The sequence below is a fragment of the Ascaphus truei genome, assembly GCF_040206685.1.
Source record: "Ascaphus truei isolate aAscTru1 chromosome 20 unlocalized genomic scaffold, aAscTru1.hap1 SUPER_20_unloc_1, whole genome shotgun sequence".
Lineage (NCBI taxonomy): Eukaryota > Metazoa > Chordata > Amphibia > Anura > Ascaphidae > Ascaphus > Ascaphus truei.
This window is the reverse complement of record NW_027453857.1, coordinates 250,001-271,417: the sequence shown is the minus strand read 5'-3', so window position 1 is coordinate 271,417 and position 21,417 is coordinate 250,001. Positions and strand designations below refer to the sequence as shown.

The 21,417-nt window shown below is 47.1% G+C and overlaps 1 protein-coding gene across 2 annotated transcripts in view; it reads right to left on the bottom strand.

Moving 5' to 3' along the window:
• LOC142474701 (class I histocompatibility antigen, F10 alpha chain-like) overlaps positions 1-21,417 on the bottom strand; it is an 86,181-nt gene that overhangs the window by 3,797 nt on the left and 60,967 nt on the right. For both annotated transcript variants that reach the window (XM_075580887.1, XM_075580886.1), the window contains 3 exons: positions 16,247-16,351; positions 12,251-12,280; positions 12,001-12,089 (listed from right to left, as the gene is read on the bottom strand). In XM_075580887.1, the coding sequence (XP_075437002.1) occupies positions 12,040-12,089; positions 12,251-12,280; positions 16,247-16,351 (185 nt within the window). In that variant the 3' untranslated portion in view covers positions 12,001-12,039. The remainder of the gene's footprint in view (positions 1-12,000; positions 12,090-12,250; positions 12,281-16,246; positions 16,352-21,417) is intronic.

Here is a 21,417-nt window from a genome sequence, read left to right as displayed (position 1 = left end):
ACAGGATTATATTCCCGGATCTGAAATATAAAATGCTCTCTCTCACAGGTATCTGACAGGATTATATTCCCGGATCTGAAATATAAACTGCTCTCTCTCACAGGTATCTGACAGGATTATATTCCCGGATCTGAAATATAAGATGCTCTCTCTCACAGGTATCTGACAGTATTATATTCCCGGATCTGAAATATAAACTGCTCTCTCTCACAGGTATCTGACAGGATTATATTCCCGGATCTGAAATATAAGCTGCTCTCTCTCACAGGTATCTGACAGGATTATATTCCCGGCTCTAAAATATAAACTGCTCTCTCTCACAGGTATCTGACAGGATTATATTCCCGGATCTGAAATATAAGATGCTCTCTCTCACAGGTATCTGACAGGATTATATTCCCGGATCTGAAATATAAACTGCTCTCTCTCACAGGTATCTGACAGGATTATATTCCCGGCTCTGAAATATAAGATGCTCTCTCTCACAGGTATCTGACAGGATTATATTCCCGGCTCTGAAATATAAGATGCTCTCTCTCACAGGTATCTGACAGGATTATATTCCCGGCTCTGAAATATAAACTGCTCTCTCTCACAGGTATCTGACAGGATTATATTCCCGGCTCTGAAATATAAGCTGCTCTCTCTCACAGGTATCTGACAGGATTATATTCCCGGCTCTGAAATATAAACTGCTCTCTCTCACAGGTATCTGACAGTATTATATTCCCGGATCTGAAATATAAAATGCTCTCTCTCACAGGTATCTGACAGGATTATATACCCGGATCTGAAATATAAGATGCTCTCTCTCACAGGTATCTGACAGGATTATATTCCCGGATCTGAAATATAAACTGCTCTCTCTCACAGGTATCTGACAGGATTATATTCCCGGATCTGAAATATAAACTGCTCTCTCTCACAGGTATCTGACAGGATTATATTCCCGGCTCTGAAATATAAGATGCTCTCTCTCACAGGTATCTGACAGGATTATATTCCCGGATCTGAAATATAAAATGCTCTCTCTCACAGGTATCTGACAGGATTATATTCCCGGCTCTGAAATATAAACTGCTCTCTCTCACAGGTATCTGACAGGATTATTTTCCCGGCTCTGAAATATAAGCTGCTCTCTCTCACAGGTATCTGACAGGATTATATTCCCGGCTCTGAAATATAAACTGCTCTCTCACAGGTATCTGACAGGATTATATTCCCGGATCTGAAATATAAACTGCTCTCTCTCACAGGTATCTGACAGGATTATATTCCCGGCTCTGAAATATAAACTGCTCTCTCACAGGTATCTGCCAGGATTATATCCCCGGATCTGAAATATAAGCTGCTCTCTCTCACAGGTATCTGACAGGATTATATTCCCGGATCTGAAATATAAACTGCTCTCTCTCACAGGTATCTGACAGGATTATATTCCCGGATCTGAAATATAAAATGCTCTCTCTCACAGGTATCTGACAGGATTATATTCCTGGATCTGAAATATAAACTGCTCTCTCACAGGTATCTGACAGGATTATATTCCCGGCTCTGAAATATAAACTGCTCTCTCTCACAGGTATCTGACAGGATTATATTCCCGGATCTGAAATATAAACTGCTCTCTCACAGGTATCTGACAGGATTATATTCCCGGATCCGAAATATAAACTGCTCTCTCTCACAGGTATCTGACAGGATTATATTCCCGGATCTGAAATATAAATTGCTCTCTCACAGGTATCTGACAGGATTATATTCCCGGATCTGAAATATAAACTGCTCTCTCTCACAGGTATCTGACAGGATTATATTCCCGGCTCTGAAATATAAGATGCTCTCTCTCACAGGTATCTGACAGGATTATATTCCCGGATCTGAAATATAAAATGCTCTCTCTCACAGGTATCTGACAGGATTATATTCCCGGCTCTGAAATATAAGATGCTCTCTCTCACAGGTATCTGACAGGATTATATTCCCGGCTCTGAAATATAAGATGCTCTCTCTCACAGGTATCTGACAGGATTATATTCCCGGATCTGAAATATAAGATGCTCTCTCTCACAGGTATCTGACAGGATTATATCCCCGGGTATGAAATATAAACTGCTCTCTCTCACAGGTATCTGACAGGATTATATTCCCGGCTCTGAAATATAAGATGCTCTCTCTCACAGGTATCTGACAGGATTATATTCCCGGCTCTGAAATATAAACTGCTCTCTCTCACAGGTATCTGACAGGATTATATTCCCGGATCTGAAATATAAAATGCTCTCTCTCACAGGTATCTGACAGGATTATATTCCCGGATCTGAAATATAAGATGCTCTCTCTCACAGGTATCTGACAGGATTATATTCCCGGCTCTGAAATATAAACTGCTCTCTCTCACAGGTATCTGACAGGATTATATTCCCGGCTCTGAAATATAAACTGCTCTCTCTCACAGGTATCTGACAGGATTATATTCCCGGCTCTGAAATATAAACTGCTCTCTCTCACAGGTATCTGACAGGATTATATTCCCGGATCTGAAATATAAACTGCTCTCTCTCACAGGTATCTGACAGGATTATATTCCCGGATCTGAAATATAAAATGCTCTCTCTCACAGGTATCTGACAGGATTATATTCCCGGCTCTGAAATATAAGCTGCTCTCTCTCACAGGTATCTGACAGGATTATATTCCCGGCTCTGAAATATAAACTGCTCTCTCTCACAGGTATCTGACAGGATTATATTCCCGGATCTGAAATATAAAATGCTCTCTCTCACAGGTATCTGACAGGATTATATTCCCGGATCTGAAATATAAGATGCTCTCTCTCACAGGTATCTGACAGGATTATATTCCCGGCTCTGAAATATAAACTGCTCTCTCTCACAGGTATCTGACAGGATTATATTCCCGGCTCTGAAATATAAACTGCTCTCTCTCACAGGTATCTGACAGGATTATATTCCCGGACCTGAAATATAAGCTGCTCTCTCTCACAGGTATCTGACAGGATTATATTCCCGGGTCTGAAATATAAACTGCTCTCTCTCACAGGTATCTGACAGGATTATATTCCCAGATCTGAAATATAAACTGCTCTCTCACAGGTATCTGACAGGATTATATTCCCGGATCTGAAATATAAACTGCTCTCTCTCACAGGTATCTGACAGGATTATATTCCCAGATCTGAAATATAAACTGCTCTCTCACAGGTATCTGACAGGATTATATTCCCGGATCTGAAATATAAACTGCTCTCTCTCACAGGTATCTGACAGGATTATATTCCCGGCTCTGAAATATAAAATGCTCTCTCTCACAGGTATCTGACAGGATTATATTCCCGGATCTGAAATATAAAATGCTCTCTCTCACAGGTATCTGACAGTATTATATTCCCGGATCTGAAATATAAGCTGCTCTCTCTCACAGGTATCTGACAGGATTATATTCCCGGATCTGAAATATAAAATGCTCTCTCTCACAGGTATCTGACAGTATTATATTCCCGGATCTGAAATATAAGCTGCTCTCTCTCACAGGTATCTGACAGGATTATATTCCCGGATCTGAAATATAAACTGCTCTCTCACAGGTATCTGACAGGATTATATCCCCGGATCTGAAATATAAAATGCTCTCTCTCACAGGTATCTGACAGTATTATATTCCCGGCTCTGAAATATAAGCTGCTCTCTCTCACAGGTATCTGACAGGATTATATTCCCGGATCTGAAATATAAAATGCTCTCTCTCACAGGTATCTGACAGGATTATATTCCCGGATCTGAAATATAAACTGCTCTCTCTCACAGGTATCTGACAGGATTATATTCCCGGATCTGAAATATAAACTGCTCTCTCTCACAGGTATCTGACAGGATTATATTCCCGGCTCTGAAATATAAGATGCTCTCTCTCACAGGTATCTGACAGGATTATATTCCCGGCTCTGAAATATAAACTGCTCTCTCTCACAGGTATCTGACAGGATTATATTCCCGGCTCTGAAATATAAACTGCTCTCTCTCACAGGTATCTGACAGGATTATATTCCCGGCTCTGAAATATAAGATGCTCTCTCTCACAGGTATCTGACAGGATTATATTCCCGGATCTGAAATATAAACTGCTCTCTCTCACAGGTATCTGACAGGATTATATACCCGGATCTGAAATATAAAATGCTCTCTCTCACAGGTATCTGACAGGATTATATTCCCGGATCTGAAATATAAACTGCTCTCTCTCACAGGTATCTGACAGGATTATATTCCCGGCTCTGAAATATAAACTGCTCTCTCTCACAGGTATCTGACAGGATTATATTCCCGGACCTGAAATATAAGATGCTCTCTCTCACAGGTATCTGACAGGATTATATTCCCAGATCTGAAATATAAACTGCTCTCTCACAGGTATCTGACAGGATTATATTCCCGGCTCTGAAATATAAACTGATCTCTCACAGGTATCTGACAGGATTATATTCCCGGATCTGAAATATAAACTGCTCTCTCTCACAGGTATCTGACAGGATTATATTCCCGGGTCTGAAATATAAACTGCTCTCTCACAGGTATCTGACAGGATTATATTCCCGGATCTGAAATATAAACTGCTCTCTCTCACAGGTATCTGACAGGATTATATTCCCGGCTCTGAAATATAAAATGCTCTCTCTCACAGGTATCTGACAGGATTATATTCCCGGATCTGAAATATAAAATGCTCTCTCTCACAGGTATCTGACAGGATTATATTCCCGGATCTGAAATATAAACTGCTCTCTCTCACAGGTATCTGACAGGATTATATTCCCGGATCTGAAATATAAAATGCTCTCTCTCACAGGTATCTGACAGGATTATATTCCCGGATCTGAAATATAAACTGCTCTCTCTCACAGGTATCTGACAGGATTATATTCCCGGATCTGAAATATAAGATGCTCTCTCTCACAGGTATCTGACAGTATTATATTCCCGGATCTGAAATATAAACTGCTCTCTCTCACAGGTATCTGACAGGATTATATTCCCGGATCTGAAATATAAGCTGCTCTCTCTCACAGGTATCTGACAGGATTATATTCCCGGCTCTAAAATATAAACTGCTCTCTCTCACAGGTATCTGACAGGATTATATTCCCGGATCTGAAATATAAGATGCTCTCTCTCACAGGTATCTGACAGGATTATATTCCCGGATCTGAAATATAAACTGCTCTCTCTCACAGGTATCTGACAGGATTATATTCCCGGCTCTGAAATATAAGATGCTCTCTCTCACAGGTATCTGACAGGATTATATTCCCGGCTCTGAAATATAAGATGCTCTCTCTCACAGGTATCTGACAGGATTATATTCCCGGCTCTGAAATATAAACTGCTCTCTCTCACAGGTATCTGACAGGATTATATTCCCGGCTCTGAAATATAAGCTGCTCTCTCTCACAGGTATCTGACAGGATTATATTCCCGGCTCTGAAATATAAACTGCTCTCTCTCACAGGTATCTGACAGTATTATATTCCCGGATCTGAAATATAAAATGCTCTCTCTCACAGGTATCTGACAGGATTATATACCCGGATCTGAAATATAAGATGCTCTCTCTCACAGGTATCTGACAGGATTATATTCCCGGATCTGAAATATAAACTGCTCTCTCTCACAGGTATCTGACAGGATTATATTCCCGGATCTGAAATATAAACTGCTCTCTCTCACAGGTATCTGACAGGATTATATTCCCGGCTCTGAAATATAAGATGCTCTCTCTCACAGGTATCTGACAGGATTATATTCCCGGATCTGAAATATAAAATGCTCTCTCTCACAGGTATCTGACAGGATTATATTCCCGGCTCTGAAATATAAACTGCTCTCTCTCACAGGTATCTGACAGGATTATATTCCCGGCTCTGAAATATAAGCTGCTCTCTCTCACAGGTATCTGACAGGATTATATTCCCGGCTCTGAAATATAAACTGCTCTCTCACAGGTATCTGACAGGATTATATTCCCGGATCTGAAATATAAACTGCTCTCTCTCACAGGTATCTGACAGGATTATATTCCCGGCTCTGAAATATAAACTGCTCTCTCACAGGTATCTGCCAGGATTATATCCCCGGATCTGAAATATAAGCTGCTCTCTCTCACAGGTATCTGACAGGATTATATTCCCGGATCTGAAATATAAACTGCTCTCTCACAGGTATCTGCCAGGATTATATCCCCGGATCTGAAATATAAGCTGCTCTCTCTCACAGGTATCTGACAGGATTATATTCCCGGCTCTGAAATATAAGATGCTCTCTCTCACAGGTATCTGACAGGATTATATTCCCGGCTCTGAAATATAAGATGCTCTCTCTCACAGGTATCTGACAGGATTATATTCCCGGATCTGAAATATAAACTGCTCTCTCTCACAGGTATCTGACAGGATTATATTCCTGGATCTGAAATATAAACTGCTCTCTCACAGGTATCTGACAGGATTATATTCCCGGCTCTGAAATATAAACTGCTCTCTCTCACAGGTATCTGACAGGATTATATTCCCGGATCTGAAATATAAACTGCTCTCTCACAGGTATCTGACAGGATTATATTCCCGGATCTGAAATATAAACTGCTCTCTCTCACAGGTATCTGACAGGATTATATTCCCGGATCTGAAATATAAATTGCTCTCTCACAGGTATCTGACAGGATTATATTCCCGGATCTGAAATATAAACTGCTCTCTCTCACAGGTATCTGACAGGATTATATTCCCGGCTCTGAAATATAAGATGCTCTCTCTCACAGGTATCTGACAGGATTATATTCCCGGATCTGAAATATAAAATGCTCTCTCTCACAGGTATCTGACAGGATTATATTCCCGGCTCTGAAATATAAGATGCTCTCTCTCACAGGTATCTGACAGGATTATATTCCCGGCTCTGAAATATAAGATGCTCTCTCTCACAGGTATCTGACAGGATTATATTCCCGGATCTGAAATATAAGATGCTCTCTCTCACAGGTATCTGACAGGATTATATCCCCGGGTATGAAATATAAACTGCTCTCTCTCACAGGTATCTGACAGGATTATATTCCCGGCTCTGAAATATAAGATGCTCTCTCTCACAGGTATCTGACAGGATTATATTCCCGGCTCTGAAATATAAACTGCTCTCTCTCACAGGTATCTGACAGGATTATATTCCCGGATCTGAAATATAAAATGCTCTCTCTCACAGGTATCTGACAGGATTATATTCCCGGATCTGAAATATAAGATGCTCTCTCTCACAGGTATCTGACAGGATTATATTCCCGGCTCTGAAATATAAACTGCTCTCTCTCACAGGTATCTGACAGGATTATATTCCCGGCTCTGAAATATAAGCTGCTCTCTCTCACAGGTATCTGACAGGATTATATTCCCGGCTCTGAAATATAAACTGCTCTCTCTCACAGGTATCTGACAGGATTATATTCCCGGATCTGAAATATAAACTGCTCTCTCTCACAGGTATCTGACAGGATTATATTCCCGGATCTGAAATATAAAATGCTCTCTCTCACAGGTATCTGACAGGATTATATTCCCGGCTCTGAAATATAAGCTGCTCTCTCTCACAGGTATCTGACAGGATTATATTCCCGGCTCTGAAATATAAACTGCTCTCTCTCACAGGTATCTGACAGGATTATATTCCCGGATCTGAAATATAAAATGCTCTCTCTCACAGGTATCTGACAGGATTATATTCCCGGATCTGAAATATAAGATGCTCTCTCTCACAGGTATCTGACAGGATTATATTCCCGGCTCTGAAATATAAACTGCTCTCTCTCACAGGTATCTGACAGGATTATATTCCCGGCTCTGAAATATAAACTGCTCTCTCTCACAGGTATCTGACAGGATTATATTCCCGGACCTGAAATATAAGCTGCTCTCTCTCACAGGTATCTGACAGGATTATATTCCCGGGTCTGAAATATAAACTGCTCTCTCTCACAGGTATCTGACAGGATTATATTCCCAGATCTGAAATATAAACTGCTCTCTCACAGGTATCTGACAGGATTATATTCCCGGATCTGAAATATAAACTGCTCTCTCTCACAGGTATCTGACAGGATTATATTCCCGGCTCTGAAATATAAAATGCTCTCTCTCACAGGTATCTGACAGGATTATATTCCCGGATCTGAAATATAAAATGCTCTCTCTCACAGGTATCTGACAGTATTATATTCCCGGATCTGAAATATAAGCTGCTCTCTCTCACAGGTATCTGACAGGATTATATTCCCGGATCTGAAATATAAAATGCTCTCTCTCACAGGTATCTGACAGTATTATATTCCCAGATCTGAAATATAAGCTGCTCTCTCTCACAGGTATCTGACAGGATTATATTCCCGGATCTGAAATATAAACTGCTCTCTCACAGGTATCTGACAGGATTATATCCCCGGATCTGAAATATAAAATGCTCTCTCTCACAGGTATCTGACAGTATTATATTCCCGGCTCTGAAATATAAGCTGCTCTCTCTCACAGGTATCTGACAGGATTATATTCCCGGATCTGAAATATAAAATGCTCTCTCTCACAGGTATCTGACAGGATTATATTCCCGGATCTGAAATATAAACTGCTCTCTCTCACAGGTATCTGACAGGATTATATTCCCGGATCTGAAATATAAACTGCTCTCTCTCACAGGTATCTGACAGGATTATATTCCCGGCTCTGAAATATAAGATGCTCTCTCTCACAGGTATCTGACAGGATTATATTCCCGGCTCTGAAATATAAACTGCTCTCTCTCACAGGTATCTGACAGGATTATATTCCCGGATCTGAAATATAAGATGCTCTCTCTCACAGGTATCTGACAGGATTATATTCCCGGCTCTGAAATATAAACTGCTCTCTCTCACAGGTATCTGACAGGATTATATTCCCGGCTCTGAAATATAAGCTGCTCTCTCTCACAGGTATCTGACAGGATTATATTCCCGGCTCTGAAATATAAACTGCTCTCTCTCACAGGTATCTGACAGTATTATATTCCCGGATCTGAAATATAAAATGCTCTCTCTCACAGGTATCTGACAGGATTATATACCCGGATCTGAAATATAAGATGCTCTCTCTCACAGGTATCTGACAGGATTATATTCCCGGATCTGAAATATAAACTGCTCTCTCTCACAGGTATCTGACAGGATTATATTCCCGGATCTGAAATATAAACTGCTCTCTCTCACAGGTATCTGACAGGATTATATTCCCGGCTCTGAAATATAAGATGCTCTCTCTCACAGGTATCTGACAGGATTATATTCCCGGATCTGAAATATAAGATGCTCTCTCTCACAGGTATCTGACAGGATTATATTCCCGGCTCTGAAATATAAACTGCTCTCTCTCACAGGTATCTGACAGGATTATATTCCCGGCTCTGAAATATAAACTGCTCTCTCTCACAGGTATCTGACAGGATTATATTCCCGGCTCTGAAATATAAACTGCTCTCTCACAGGTATCTGACAGGATTATATTCCCGGATCTGAAATATAAACTGCTCTTTCTCACAGGTATCTGACAGGATTATATTCCCGGCTCTGAAATATAAACTGCTCTCTCTCACAGGTATCTGACAGGATTATATTCCCGGCTCTGAAATATAAGATGCTCTCTCTCACAGGTATCTGACAGGATTATATTCCCGGATCTGAAATATAAACTGCTCTCTCTCACAGGTATCTGACAGGATTATATTCCCGGATCTGAAATATAAAATGCTCTCTCTCACAGGTATCTGACAGGATTATATTCCCGGATCTGAAATATAAACTGCTCTCTCACAGGTATCTGACAGGATTATATTCCCGGCTCTGAAATATAAACTGCTCTCTCTCACAGGTATCTGACAGGATTATATTCCCGGATCTGAAATATAAACTGCTCTCTCACAGGTATCTGACAGGATTATATTCCCGGATCTGAAATATAAACTGCTCTCTCTCACAGGTATCTGACAGGATTATATTCCCGGATCTGAAATATAAATTGCTCTCTCACAGGTATCTGACAGGATTATATTCCCGGATCTGAAATATAAACTGCTCTCTCTCACAGGTATCTGACAGGATTATATTCCCGGCTCTGAAATATAAGATGCTCTCTCTCACAGGTATCTGACAGGATTATATTCCCGGATCTGAAATATAAGATGCTCTCTCTCACAGGTATCTGACAGTATTATATCCCCGGATCTGAAATATAAGCTGCTCTCTCTCACAGGTATCTGACAGGATTATATTCCCGGATCTGAAATATAAGATGCTCTCTCTCACAGGTATCTGACAGGATTATATTCCCGGCTCTGAAATATAAGATGCTCTCTCTCACAGGTATCTGACAGTATTATATTCCCGGATCTGAAATATAAGCTGCTCTCTCTCACAGGTATCTGACAGGATTATATTCCCGGCTCTGAAATATAAGATGCTCTCTCTCACAGGTATCTGACAGTATTATATTCCCGGATCTGAAATATAAGCTGCTCTCTCTCACAGGTATCTGACAGGATTATATTCCCGGCTCTGAAATATAAACTGCTCTCTCTCACAGGTATCTGACAGGATTATATTCCCGGATCTGAAATATAAAATGCTCTCTCTCACAGGTATCTGACAGGATTATATTCCCGGATCTGAAATATAAGATGCTCTCTCTCACAGGTATCTGACAGGATTATATTCCCGGCTCTGAAATATAAACTGCTCTCTCTCACAGGTATCTGACAGGATTATATTCCCGGCTCTGAAATATAAGCTGCTCTCTCTCACAGGTATCTGACAGGATTATATTCCCGGCTCTGAAATATAAACTGCTCTCTCTCACAGGTATCTGACAGGATTATATTCCCGGATCTGAAATATAAGCTGTTCTCTCTCACAGGTATCTGACAGGATTATATTCCCGGATCTGAAATATAAACTGCTCTCTCTCACAGGTATCTGACAGGATTATATACCCGGATCTGAAATATAAGCTGCTCTCTCTCACAGGTATCTGACAGGATTATATTCCCGGATCTGAAATATAAAATGCTCTCTCTCACAGGTATCTGACAGGATTATATTCCCGGATCTGAAATATAAGATGCTCTCTCTCACAGGTATCTGACAGGATTATATTCCCGGCTCTGAAATATAAACTGCTCTCTCTCACAGGTATCTGACAGGATTATATTCCCGGCTCTGAAATATAAGCTGCTCTCTCTCACAGGTATCTGACAGGATTATATTCCCGGCTCTGAAATATAAACTGCTCTCTCTCACAGGTATCTGACAGGATTATATTCCCGGATCTGAAATATAAGCTGCTCTCTCTCACAGGTATCTGACAGGATTATATACCCGGATCTGAAATATAAGCTGCTCTCTCTCACAGGTATCTGACAGGATTATATCCCCGGCTCTGAAATATAAGCTGCTCTCTCTCACTGGTATCTGACGGTATTATATTCCCGGCTCTGAAATATAACTGCTCTCTCTCACAGGTATCTGACAGTATTATATTCCCGGCTCTGAAATATAAGATGCTCTCTCTCACAGGTATCTGACAGGATTATATTCCCGGATCTGAAATATAAGCTGCTCTCTCTCACAGGTATCTGACAGGATTATATTCCCGGATCTGAAATATAAGATGCTCTCTCACAGGTATCTGACAGGATTATATTCCCGGATCTGAAATATAAGCTGCTCTCTCTCACAGGTATCTGACAGGATTATATTCCCGGATCTGAAACATAAACTGCTCTCTCTCACAGGTATCTGACAGGATTTTATTCCCGGATTTGTTCAGTCTTTATTCCAGATGTTTCCCACATTCTCCCCCCACCCAAAGCCGTGAAAGTGTCAGCCATCGGTCACGTAATATATAGTATTTACCTACGGCCTTGTTATAGCCGCGAGGCGGGACTCAGTACCTCACGCGCAGGCGGTGGGGGGGGGCGGTGAGTTATCACTGTTTGCAGCCGCTAAGGGAGAGAAAATTACATGTTACTGTGTTTAATATCAAAACTGAGAACACACACACACACACACACACACACACACACACACACACACACAATCCCCCCACAGGTACAATACACTCTCCCATAGGAGCACACAGGTGAGAGATAAATGTGTTACTGACGGTTGTAACGAGCCCCAGGCGTGTTGTTTCCTAAAAAGAACAGAAGATACAGAATTAGGTGAGTAATATAATGACACGCTGGGTAATTCTGTCCCACCAATTCCATGCAGCAGAGATCAGTGTGTGCGCCTGTGACAGAGCTGCCTGTGTGTCAGAGAAACACACACAGACACACACAAACACACACACAGTACTTGTGTTTAAACAAGCCCTCAGGGGTTTATATAGAACACAGGCAAACATATGGTGGCAGAAGTGGGATGCAGCGCCTCCGGAGGTCAGCAGGTGAAATACATGCAGCGGACACCCGAATACAGAGCCAGAAGTCCGGCAGAAAGGCAAGGATCCCTGCAGGGGATAAAGCTACAGACGGCGACCCACGGGAGGTACTCATTCTGGGAGGAGAGACGGCTACAGACGGTGACCCATGAGAGCTACTCCTTCTGGGAGGAGGGAGACGGTTACAGACGGTGACCCACGGGAGGTACTCATTCTGGGAGGAGAGAGACGGTTACAGACGGCGACCCACGGGAGGTACTCATTCTGGGAGGGGAGAGACGGCTACAGACGGTGACCCACGGGAGGTACTCATTCTGGGAGGAGACATGGCTACAGACGGTGACCCATGGGAGGAACTCATTCTGGGAGGAGAGAGACGGTTACAGACGGTGACCCACGGGAGGTACTCATTCTGGGAGGAGACATGGCTACAGACGGTAACCCACGAGAGGTACTCATTCTGGGAGGAGAGAGACGGCTACAGACGGTGACCCACGGGAGGAACTCATTCTGGGAGGAGAGAGAGACGGCTACAGACGTTGACCCACGGGAGGTACTCATTCTGGGAGGAGAGGGACGGTTACAGACGGTGACCCACGAGAGGTACTCATTCTGGGAGGAGAGAGACGGCTACAGACAGTGATCCACGGGAGGTACTCATTCTGGGAGGAGAGAGACGGTTACAAACGGTGAGCCACGGGAGGAACTCATTCTGGGAGGGGACAGACGGTTACAGGCGGTGACCCACGGGAGGTACTCATTCTGGGAGGAGAGACGTTACAGATGGTGACCCACGGGAGGTACTCATTCTGGGAGGGGAGAGACTGCTACAGACGGTGACCCACGGGAGGTACTCATTCTGGGAGGAGAGAGACGGTTACAGACGGCGACCCACGGGAGGTACTCATTCTGGGAGGAGACATGGCTACAGACGGTGACCCATAGGAGGTACTCATTCTGGGAGGAGAGCGACGGTTACAAACGGTGAGCCACGGGAGGAACTCATTCTGGGAGGAGAGAGACGGTTACAGACGGTGACCCACGGGAGGTACTCATTCTGGGAGAGAGACGGCTACAGACGGTGACCCACGAGAGGTACTCATTCTGGGAGGAGAGATGGCTACAGACGGTGACCCACGGGAGGTACTCATTCTGGGAGGAGAGAGAGACGGCTACAAACGTTGACCCACGGGAGGTACTTATTCTGGGAGGAGAGGGACGGTTACAAACGGTGACTCACGAGAGGTACTCATTCTGGGAGGAGAGAGACGGCTACAGACGGTGACCCACGGGAGGTAATTATTCTGGGAGGGGAGAGACGGCTACAGACGGTGACCCACGGGAGGTACTCATTCTGGGAGGAGAGAGACGGTTACAAACGGTGAGCCACGGGAGGAACTCATTCTGGGAGGGACAGACGGTTACAGGTGGTGACCCACGGGAGGTACTCATTCTGGGAGGAGAGACGGTTACAGATGGTGACCCACGGGAGGTACTCATTCTGGGAGGGGAGAGACTGCTAGAGACGGTGACCCACGGGAGGTACTCATTCTGGGAGGAGAGACGGTTACAGACGGTGACCCATGGGAGGTACTCATTCTGGGTGGGGAGAGATGGCTACAGGCGGTGACCCATGGGAGGTACTCATTCTGGGAGGAGAGAGACGGTTACAGACGGTGACCCACAAGAGGTACTCATTGTGGGAAGGGAGAGACGGTTACAGGTGGCGACCCACGGGAGGTACTCATTCTGGGAGGGGAGAGACGGCTACAGACGGTGACCCACGGGAGGTACTCATTCTGGGAGGGGAGGAGACACGGCTACAGACGGTGACCAACGGGAGGTACTCATTCTGGGAGGAGACACGGCTACAGACGGTGACCCACGGGAGGTACTCATTCTGGGAGGGGAGAGACAGCTACAGATGGTGACCCACGGGAGGTACTCATTCTGGGGGGAGAGGGACGGCTACAGACGGTGACCCATGGGAGGTACTCATTCTGGGAGGGGAGAGACGGCTACAGGAGGTGACCCACAAGGGTACTCATTCTGGGAGGAGAGAGACGGTTAAAGGCGGTGACCCACGAGAGGTACTCATTCTGGGAGGAGAGAGACGGCTACAGACGGTGACCCACGGGAGGTACTCATTCTGGGAGGAGAGACAACTACAGACGGTGACCCATGGGAGGTACTCATTCTGGGAAGGGAGAGATGGCTACAGACAGTGAGCCACGGGAGGTACTCATTCTGGGAGGGGAGAGGGACGGTTACAGGCGGTGACCCACGAGAGGTACTCATTCTGGGAGGAGAGACGGCTACAGATGGTGACCCACGGGAGGTACGCATTCTGGGAGGAGAGACGGCTACAGACAGTGACCCACGGGAGGTACTCATTCTGGGAGGGGAGAGACGGTTACAGACGGTGACCCACGGGAGGTACTCATTCTGGGAGGAGAGAAGGTTACAGACGGTGACCCACGGGAGGTACTCATTCTGGGAGGGGAGAGACGGTTACAGGCGGTGACCCATGGGAGGTACTCATTCTGGGAGGAGAGGGACGGCTACAGACGGTGACCCACGGGAGGTACTCATTCTGGGAGGAGAGGGACGGCTACAGACGGTGACACACAGGAGGTACTCATTCTGGGAGGAGAGGGACGGCTACAGACGGTGACCCCCGGGAGGTACTTATTCTGGGAGGTGAGAGACGGTTACAGGCGGTGACCCACGGGAGGACATGGGATAAAATGCCAGTGATGTGGAATGAGATAATCTACCCGTGTCTTTTTTCTTTCACCGTGTAAGGAATACGCCTGAAAAGAGCAGAATGGAGATGCAAACTTGTTTAAGGGGGCGGGTAGAAGACCCTGCTGCCACGGCAACCCGGTCCCAGAATGCAGGACCCCGTAAGCGTGCCACCGGTGTCCAGCGAATGAGACACGCAGGCTAAAACAAGACCAGGTGACAACCTGAAGACTTGCTTTGTTGGGCGTGTAATGAGCCCGGTTCAAAAAGCAGGAAGTAACTGCGTGTCCATATTCCTGCCCCAGCAAGAGTGGAGGGTCACAGGAGGAGTGACTGTAACCGGCTCCAAGTCTGCAGGCCCCCAGGCTTCTTGTTTCCAGAGGGATTTGCCTGGGAACAGCGGGGACCTAAACACCCTGCACCAGAGAGAAGCCAGCAAAGAAACTTCCTGGGAGCAGCAGGACTGCAACGCCTGCATCTGCCGTTTCGCTGTAGAAACCGGAGACGCCGGACCAGCAGTGTCAGATAATGCCTTTGTATATTGTTCCCAGGTATTGTTTTAAATGTTTGAGACTGGTAACTGGCCTAGCCTGTGAGTCAGGTAGCTACTGCCCATCCTGTCTAGTAAGTCTCCAAAAGGTGGAGTAGGCTTTCTTTTTATGCTTTGTGTTTTGGCTTAAATGGACAGTGTACCTAATATTTTATGTTAGCGTGTGTTCTGAATAAACCCCGGAGGGATTGGTTAAACACCAGTACTGTGTGTATAGGTTTATCTGGCCTCAACTACATTCTGTCACAGCGCCGTATAACACAAGCTCCCTGTGTTTGCGTGTAGTATAATACAAGCTCCCCGTTTGTGTGCAGGTATATAACACAACCTGTGTGTATAACACAACCTCATTGTGTGGGTGTGTATATAAAACAAGCTCCCTGTGTGTACAATAATTGCATATCCGTTTATTTGTTACTGACCTGAACGCTTCTTGTACGCATAGAATCCAACCCCAGCAGCGATAACCACCAGGACCCCAACCACAGCAATAATAATGTACGGAGTGCTGGAGTCGTTCTTGGGTTCTGTATATAAGAAATACAATATAAGAGGTGAGGGACGGTGCTGAGAGACACAGTAATAATAATGTACGGAGGGATTGTGTCGCTGTTCTTGGGATCTGTATATAAGAAATACAATATAAGGGGTGAGGGACGGTGCTGAGAGTCACAGTCATAATAATGTACGGGGGGATTGTGTCGCTGTTCTTGGGATCTGTATATAAGAAATACAATATAAGAGGTGAGTGACGGTGTCAAGGGAGAGGGGGTTTGGCCCGGTATTGAAGGGGTTATACCCCATTTGGCCACCCCCTGCTCTCACGTGGGAAGCAAGGGGTTAACTGGACTGCGGTTCAATAAGGTGTTTTTACCCTGCTTCAGCAACCAACTGTATATTGCTGGTAGAGACAGCTAACCCATGTCTGGAGCATTGGGTGTGAAATATAGCACCTGTGATAAACGTTCTCTACACAGGAGGCCCAGCTTCAAAGCATTTCTTGACAAGGGGTTTTATGGGGGCCTGGGGTGCGGCTACAGAAGGAGATATCAGAATGAGTGACCTTATTAAATATAAGAATATCATGTGATGTCCTCGGCTGAACATGCTAAAAGTTACATGTGTGTATCCGTGGGACCGAGTCGCAAATAATGATTACAGACACATGATGTCTAGAAGGTACTAAGAGACAGATATTAATATCTCTCTTCATTTTAGTATTACACGGTAATATTTAGTCTCTTTGGTAGCGTCATGCGTGCCGGAATGTATTAATATGACTTTCGTGCCAGTAAGTACTACTGAACTGAAGTTATGAAGTTATTTAGATAGGAAAAGCAGTTTTTAAACGTCCTGGGGTGGGAGGAGTTTTACTCTGGGGTAAGACTGTCAAGCTCACCACTGATTTATGACAGGGGTTGGGTTTAGGTTGTGTTCAATGGGAAATAACTGTATTTAAGGCTGAGCAAGTGTGGTAGGGGGGCTGAGGAAATAAGCCCCCTGATTATAATAATACCCTCCCAGTGGGCAGGTATTATGGTGCCCTCAGGTGAGGTGGCAAGGAGAGATTGGGTGCAGGTAATTGTTCTCCAATGGCCTACACTCAATAGTAAGGTATAGACTGGAGATTGCATATAAACGAGGCCCAGCCTATACTCTGTGTCTTCGTGTATTTCCGTGATGTCTACATCTGAACATGTATTATGGAAGAAATTGTCAATCCTGTATCCTGATGGCTTTCTTGTCCAAACTCCTTAAATAAGTGTATATTTCGCCTGTTATTTGTATATCTTGTGTGTTCACCTTCATTAAGGAATAAATTATATTTTATCATACTGTATCTAGTCGTGTTCAGTTCATTCCAGGTATTTTTGGTGTCTATTATATCTTGTCATAAGTTACCGTGACAAGCTTATAATAAACTGGTGGCAGCGGCGGGACTGAACTGAACCTGTATTACAGTTTACTGCGGGACTCTGTAATACAGTTGGAACTCGAGGTGAATTGCGAGTTCCTAACACTAAAGATATTGAACACACAGTGTACAACATATAACACAAGATATGGCACCTCCTCACTGTTCCCCTACTTGTGAGAAGCATTGCCTCCAGAACCAAAGTGCCGGCCATCCGTGTGACTGGAGCCGGGCACCGATACCAGAGGAATGCATCAAGTCGGCGCGGGAACCTACAGCCGGAAAGGCTGAGAGAGAGGCGGCGATCGGTGAGCATGAAACCCGGCCGGCTGAGCAAATAACCACCGCTGCAGCCGCCGTAACCATCAAACCGCCCGGAGAGCAGGGAATGGACCCAGCTCCGGGACGGCAGAGACTTGGGGAGGGAGCGGGTGGTCTCAGAGACCACGGAAGTCTTGCAGCAGGAGAGGTATCGGCCGTTGCGGCGGCCCGTCCATTTTCCATGAAAGAGCTAGCACTGGTGTGTGCATTGGGCGAGACGTGGTTCCCCGAAGTGGGCCCAGCTCATGGCGTTGGTATCGCACAGACCCGCTTACTCCTTCCCTGAACCCGGCGCTCGAGCAGCTCCGCTCTGGACTCAGCAGCCCCCTGCGGGGGGTTGTCCAACGGCGGCGGAGAAGCTCCGGCATGAGTCCGGCGATCGAGCACCTCCGCTCTGGACTCAGCAGTCTCTTGCGGGGGGTAGTCCACCGGCGGCGGAGGAGCTCCAGCAGGCGCCGCGGCACTGCCAACAAGCGGGTCACATCAATGCCCGGTGCCCGGACCGTGCGCGGTCGGGCGAAGAAGCCCCTCAGGGCCAGCGCTCACGAGCTGCGGAAAAGATGACCCATTTAGCGGCATCCTCCGATGGCTCCCGCCCAGCCGGGGCAACAACCCTTCACGGGACGTTCACTGGAGAACCTGGCCGGGCTGCATCGGCAAGAGCGGCAGAGAGCGGCGGCCATCCATCGGATTCCGGCGGAGAACCGGTGGCGGCAGCGGAGGAGAAGCCGCCATTCTGTCATCCTGCCGGAGGCAATTTTATTTGGAGGTAAGGTTGGGGTGTGCGGGAGGTGGGTGTTTCACATTGTTTGGCGGAGTCGACGATCCCCAGCAATGACCAGAGCCCCACGATCTGCATCGGCGACCCTGTGCCAAAGCCGGGTGCTGTTGCGGCAGCTACCCAGGGCTCGCCTGGGGCTCGCCCGTGGCGGCGACGAAGGCGGAAGAGCCGCGATTCCGGCAAAGTGCCGGAGCCCTTTCTGAGTGGGGAGAGGGACAGGGATTGCGGGAGGGGGTTATTTTACCGGGTTTGAATGGAGCCGTGTTTCTCCACGAGGACCTGGGACCCTTGTCCTGCACCGTTTTACCTGTGCCAAACCCGGGAGCTGTTGCGGCAGTTGCCCGTTGCTTCCCGGCCCAGATGATGCCGGCGACGGCCACTCCAGCCCCCCTGCAATCGGGATCAACGAAGGCGGCGGTCTCTGCGGGGACCAGCGAGGTAAGCCAGACCCAGTCGCAGACTGACCCTGACTTATTTTTACCTATGACTGTACCCTGTTATTCCCCTGTAGGAGTGACCGGTGGGTGGCAGGAGATAGGGGTACCAGGGGAGGGGAAGGAAGGGCAGCTTGTAGGGCAGGTAAGCTTTCCCATTACCCTGGCGGAGCATCAAGGGGACTCTCAGTTAAGAGCCCCCCTGTTGCAGCCTTGCTATGGGCTGGAGGTACCAGGGGTTGTGGCAAAGTTAGACCACCCCAGGATCACCTACCAGCCAGGAGCTAAGGTCGGTGCATCCGCACCAGCAACCCTGAGCTCACCTCCGGTAATGGGGGCACAGCTTCAGGGAGAGGGGCTAGCCCCGTTAGCACCCAGCTCTAGGGTAGGATTGCCTGGGAGAGGGTTGGGTGGACCAGTGGGAACCGGGGAGGGAAGGCAGCAAGTGAACCAGCCAGATTGCCCCATTACCCTGGCAGAGCCTCAGAGGGTCTCTCGGTTTAGAGCCTCACTGTTGTCACTTGGCTATGGGCTGGAGGTATCAGGGGCAGTGGCGCAGTTAGCCCACCCCCAGATTACCTGCCAGCCAAGAGCCAAGGTAGGTGCTTCTGCTCCAGTGCCCCTGGGCTCCTCTCCGGTAATGGGGAGGCAGTGTCAGGGAGATGGCCTCACTCTTGTCCCTAGGATCCAGGTTAGGAGTGGCTAGGGAGAAGCGGAGTGAAGGAAGGCTGCAGGTAGGTAGCCAGCACCAGGTCTCAGTAGGAGAAGGAGGGCTAGTGGTAGCCGGGGAGGGAAAGCAGCAGGTATGGCAGCTAGAGTTCCCCATTACCCTGGCGGAGCCTCAGGGGGTCTCTCAGATCAGCAACCCCCTGTTGCAGCCTGGCTATGGGCTGGGGGTATCATGGGCAGTGGCAAGCTTGTGCCACCCCAGGGATACCTGCCAGCCAAGAGCTAAGGCGGTTGCATCTAGAGAGATGCCCCATAGCTCATCCCTGGTAAGGGGGAGACAAGGTCAGGGAGGTAGGTGCACTCAGGGAGTTCCAGGGTCTGGGTTAGGATTGCCTAGGGGGGAGCGGAGTGCAGGTGGGCTGCAGGGAGGTAAGCAGCAGGAGTCATCAGCAGGGGCTGAGGTGCTGCGCCTAGGGGAGGCTAGGCAGGGAGACACTGGGGAGCAGGGGGAGATAGGAGGTCAGTGGGGTGTCAGGCAGCTGGCAGAAGCTAGGGATGGGCTAGGTAGGCAGGAGGTCCCTTGTTCTGACTGGCCCGGAGTGACCCCCCTGACAGATTCCCCAGGGTTCCCAGAGGTGGTGCTGTGGGTAGGTAGGCAGCCAGAAGCAGTAGTCAGGGCTTGGGAGGTACAGCAGAGGGTTCTGTCTCCAGGGCAGCCAAGGGTAGCTACAGGGAGGAAGGGCAGCACAGTGGAGGGGAGAGGATTGATGCTGGCCTTTGCAGCAGTGGTGGTAGCAGGTGCTTGTTTCCTGGCCTTCAGTGTTGAGAGGGCAGGGGCAAAGCACCTGGGTACCAGGGACCCCAGTACAGGATACTAGGAGATTGCCTTGCCCAGGGGGCACAGGAGAGGGTAGGAGTCAGCACCCCAGGTGGTTTCTGGATTCCAGAAGTGATGCCACTCGGGGTGGGGACTGCCCCAGAGCCAGGGAGGAGAGGCAAGGGTATAGCGGAGCAGCTACAGGTGGGCACAGGGCCAGGGCAGGTAGGGTCCCTACAGGATAGTGACATAGCTCTTTCCCAGACTTGGTTGACAGGAAAGCGACGGTCTGTGCTTGATAGCTGGTCTCCCGCTGGTGCAGAGACATGCCAGTCTCTGGGCAGTATGCAGCCTGGTCTGCAGAGGTGCCCCTTCACGATGGGCTTGGTTCACCAGGCACTGGGTGGGGGGCAGAAGGTGGCAAAGGAGGATGCCCGGCGGCCACGTTGGAGCCCTGCTCAGCAGGATCTGGACTTCACTATCCAATGTGGCCAGGGCAATGTACTGAACAATGCCGGAGGACAATTTTGCCAGGCCAACCCCTCAGGACTTATTGAGTGCTTCAAGGATGCCAGTGGTGTCCCAGTGCCAGGGTGGGCAGCTGGGTCACAAGGCACCCATTGAGCAGGGGAGGTGTCATGGGAGAGGGGGTTTGG